At 41.8% G+C, this 4,111-nt stretch overlaps 1 protein-coding gene across 1 annotated transcript in view; it reads right to left on the bottom strand.

Moving 5' to 3' along the window:
• The window catches only part of LOC112075331 (tandem C2 domains nuclear protein-like), a 10,832-nt gene extending 6,996 nt beyond the window's left edge, over positions 1 to 3,836 (bottom strand). The window contains exon 1 of the mRNA XM_024142343.2: positions 3,650 to 3,836. Coding sequence (XP_023998111.1) covers positions 3,650 to 3,829 — 180 coding nt within the window. The 5' untranslated portion in view covers positions 3,830 to 3,836. The remainder of the gene's footprint in view (positions 1 to 3,649) is intronic.
• Positions 3,837 to 4,111: the final 275 nt, after the last annotated feature.

Raw genomic sequence — 4,111 nt, 5'->3', positions numbered from 1 at the left:
ATCAGATCTAACACGACAAGTACGCCCAGTAATGACATCACGAAATAACCCCAGAAGTGAGCATCAGCGGAGATACCCATAATTGACAAAGCAAAAAAAACTGTTTTTAGAAATGTTTGCAAAATTTATATTATTAAAGTTATTAATAAAATGAAATATCACATTTACATGAGAGTATTCAGACCCTTTACTCAGTACTTTGTTGAAGCACCTTTGGCAGAGATTACAGCCTCCAGTCTTCTTGGGTATGACACTACAAGCTTGGCACACTTGTATTTGGGGAGTTCTGCCCATTCTTTCTCTGCAGATCCTCTTAAGCTCTGTAGGTTGGATGGGGAGCATCTGCTGCACAGCTATTTGTCAGTCTCTCCAGAGATGTTCGATCGGTCAAGTCCGGGCTCTGCTGGGCTGACAAGAGACTACTTATCCACGACGGTCTTGCGGCTTGTTTTAGTTTGTGTGAAATGTAAGTTATACATTATGCCAGTTTTATGAGGTAGTTTGAGTGATCCATGCTTAATGAGTAGGTGAATGTGATCCCAGGTGCTTATGAGTAGATAGTGATCCAGGGGTGCTTATATGAGTAGGTGAGATGTGATCCCAGGGTGCCTTTTATGAGCTAGTGAGAGTGATCCCAGGGTGCTTTTATGAGTAGTGAGTAAGTTGATCCCCAGGATGCTTATGAGTAGTAGTAGTGATCCCAGGGTGCTTTATGAGTAAGTGGAGTGCCAGGGTGCTTATGAGTAGTGAATGAGTGATCCAGGTGCTTTATGAGTAGTGAGTGATCCCAGGCTGCTTTATGGAGTAGTAGTGATCCCAGGGGATGCTTATGAGTAGTGAGTAGTTGATCCCAGTGGTGCTGTTTATGAGTAGTGAGTGATCCCAGTGCTTTATGAGTAGTGAGGTGCATCCCAGGTGCTTTATGAGTAGTGAGTATTGATCCCAGGGTGCTTTTTATGAGTGTCAGGTGCTTTGAGGTGAGTGATCCAGGGTTTGGTAGTTGAGTATCCCAGGGGTGCTTTATGGTAGTGAGTGATCCAGGCATGAGTATGATGCCTGATGGTGGCAACGACATACAGTTGAAGTAGGAAGCTTACCATACACCTTAGCCAAATACATTTAAACTCAGTTTTTCATCAATTCCTGACATAATTCCTAGTAAAATCCCGCTTAGGTTAGATCACCACTTTATTTTAAGAATGTTGAAATGTCAGAATAATAGTAGAGAGTGATTTATTTAGCTTTTATTTCTTTCATCACATTCCCAGTGGGTCAGAAGTTTACATGCAGTCAAATTAGTATTTGGTAGCATTGCCTTTAAATTGTTTTAACTTGGGTCAAATGTTTTGTGTATCCTTCCATAAGCTTTCCACAATAAGTTGGGGGAATTTTGGCCCATTCCTCCTGACAGAGCTGGTTGTACTGAGTCAGGTTTGTAGGCCTCCTTGCTCGCACAGCTTTTTCAGTTCTGCCCACAAATTTTCATCGAATTGAGGTCAGGGCTTTGTGATGGCCACTCCAATACCTTGACTTTGTTGTCCTTAAGCCATTTGGCCACAACTTTGGAAGTATGCTTGGGGTATGTGTCCATTTGGAAGACCCATTTGCGACCAAGCTTTTAACGTCCTGACTGATGTCTTTGATGTTGCTTCAATATATCCCATAATTTTCCATTTCGATGCCATCTATTTTGTGAAGTGCACCAGTTCCTCCTGCAGCAAAGTCCCCCACAACATGATGCCTCCAACCCGTGCTTCACGTTGGGATGGTTTTCTTCAGCTTGCAAGCTCCCCCTTTTTCCTCCAAACATAACGATGGTCATTATGGCAAACAGTTCTATTTTTGTTTATCAGACCAGAGGACATTCCTCCAAAAAGTACGATATTTTGTCCCCATGTGCAGTTGCAAACCGTAGTCTGGCTTTTTTTATGGCGGTTTTGGAGAGTGGCTTCTTCCTTGCTGAGCAGCCTTGAAATACATCACAGGTACACCTCCAATTGACTCAAATGATGTCAATTAGCCTATCAGAAGCTTCTAAAGCCATGACAATTTTCTGGAATTTCCAAGCTGTTGTAAACTTCTGACCCACTGGAATTGTGATACAGTGAATTATAAGTGAATAATCTGCCTGTGAACAATTGTTGGAAAAATTACTTGTGTCATGCACGAAGTAGATGTCCTAACCGACTTGCCAAAACTATAGTTTGTTAACAAGAAATTTGTGGAGTGGTTGAAAAATTGTTTTAATGACTCCAAACTAAATGTATGTGTATGTAAACTTCCGACTTCAACTGTACATTCTATGATTTCAATGAGTCTTTCTCCATTCTGATTGGTTTATACTGTTCAATTCAACTTCAACCAAAACAAATMTCAGCACTTTTATCATTTCTGCATTTTKTGCACTCAATTGCAGTGGTGGAAAGTAAAAGTAAAGATAAGTTAATAGAAAATTACTCAAGTAAAAGTGAAAGTTACCCAGTAAAATACTACTTGAGTAAAAGTCTAAAAGTATTTGGTTTTAAATATATTTAAGTATCAAAAGTAAATGTAATTTATAAAATATACTTAAGTATCGAAAGTAAAAGTATAAATAATTTCAAATTCCTTATATAAAGCAAACCAGATGGCACCATTTTCTTGTTTTTTTTAATTTACGGTTAGCCAAGGGGCACAGTACAACACTCAGACATAATTTACAAACAAAGCACTTGTGTTTAGTGAGTCCTCCAGATCTGAGGCAGTAGGACCAGGGATGTTCTCTTGATAAGAGTGTGAATTGGACCATTTTCCGGTCCTGCTCAGCAGTCAAAATGTAACGAGTACTTTTGGGTGTCAGGGAAAATGTATGGAGTGAAAAGTACAGTATTTTCTTTAGGAATGTAGTGAAGTAAAAGTAAAAGTTGTAAAAAAAAGTTGGAGTCATTAAAACTCATTTTTCAACCACTCCACAAAATGTATTGTTAACAAACTATGGCAAGTCGTTTAGGACATCTACGCAGGGCAACTTGCTAAGAAAATACAAACTAGCTGTTTGCTGATGTAAGAAACACACTAATAGTGTAATTATAGATTCCTAGTGGATTTATATTAAGAAGCAAGGTGGAAATAACATTGTTGTCATCAACAGTGTTTCATGTGCTGCTTTGACCAGCAGACTGAACACAAGTGTCTCGTGGTTGAGGATCATCAAATACGCTCCTTGAGTGACAGGGGGGCGGGACTAGGTCTGTGTGGAAAGTGGCACTGAGAGAAAGAGCGGAGAGAGATGACTCAAGTAACAAAGTACTTGGTCTGAGAGTCTTTTAGGTGCCTTTTGGCAAACTCCAAGCCGGCTGTCATGTGCCCTTTACTGAAGAGTGGCTTCTGTCTGGCCACTCTACCATAAAGGCCTGATTGGTGGAGTGCTGCAGAGATGGTTATCCTTCTGGAAGATTCTCCCATCTCCACAAAGGAACTCTGGAGCTCTGTCAGAGTGACCATCGGGTTCTTGGTCACCTCCCTGACTCATTTTTACACGCTTTGGTGGGACTCGGTCAAACTCCACAAAGTTCCAATCTCAGGCCGGACACTCAAAACCACAAGGCCACTGAGTTGGAATGGACTTTCTTGTCATTCTAATATCTATGCTGTACAACTCTATACTCACAGTGGTCTTGGAAGGGGGGCTGAGCTCCATCCAGTGCTGTGTCTCCTCAGGGCCCAGCTGTCTGAGGGAGAGGACACACTCTGCCACCGTCCTCTTCCTGGGGTGGTGGGTCTGCAGACGGAATACCAGACCACAGCAACGCAGCTGCTGCAGTCGCAACGTAAACACAAAGGTCTCCATGAAGACTGTGTCCTAGGAGGGAGGGAGGGAGGGAGGGAGGAGGGAGGGGAGGGAAGGGATATAGAAGATTAGAAATGGTGATAGGGAGAGTCCACTCTGACTAAGTACTTGGTAGATTTAGTATCTGGTAGAGTTAGGAATGTACTGCCAATCTGGATTAGTATCTGGTAGTTTACAGGACTGGTGCCCCCTCTGACTAGTACCTGGTAGATTAGGATGGTACTGATACTCTTGGACTAGTATCTGGTAGATTAGGATGTACTCCCTCTGACTAATACTGGT

This window comes from Salvelinus sp. IW2-2015, unplaced genomic scaffold (genome assembly GCF_002910315.2).
Source record: "Salvelinus sp. IW2-2015 unplaced genomic scaffold, ASM291031v2 Un_scaffold3095, whole genome shotgun sequence".
NCBI classification, from domain to species: Eukaryota; Metazoa; Chordata; class Actinopteri; order Salmoniformes; family Salmonidae; genus Salvelinus; species Salvelinus sp. IW2-2015.
Note: the sequence above shows the minus strand (reverse complement) of the source record. Positions and strands in the feature narration are given on the sequence as shown.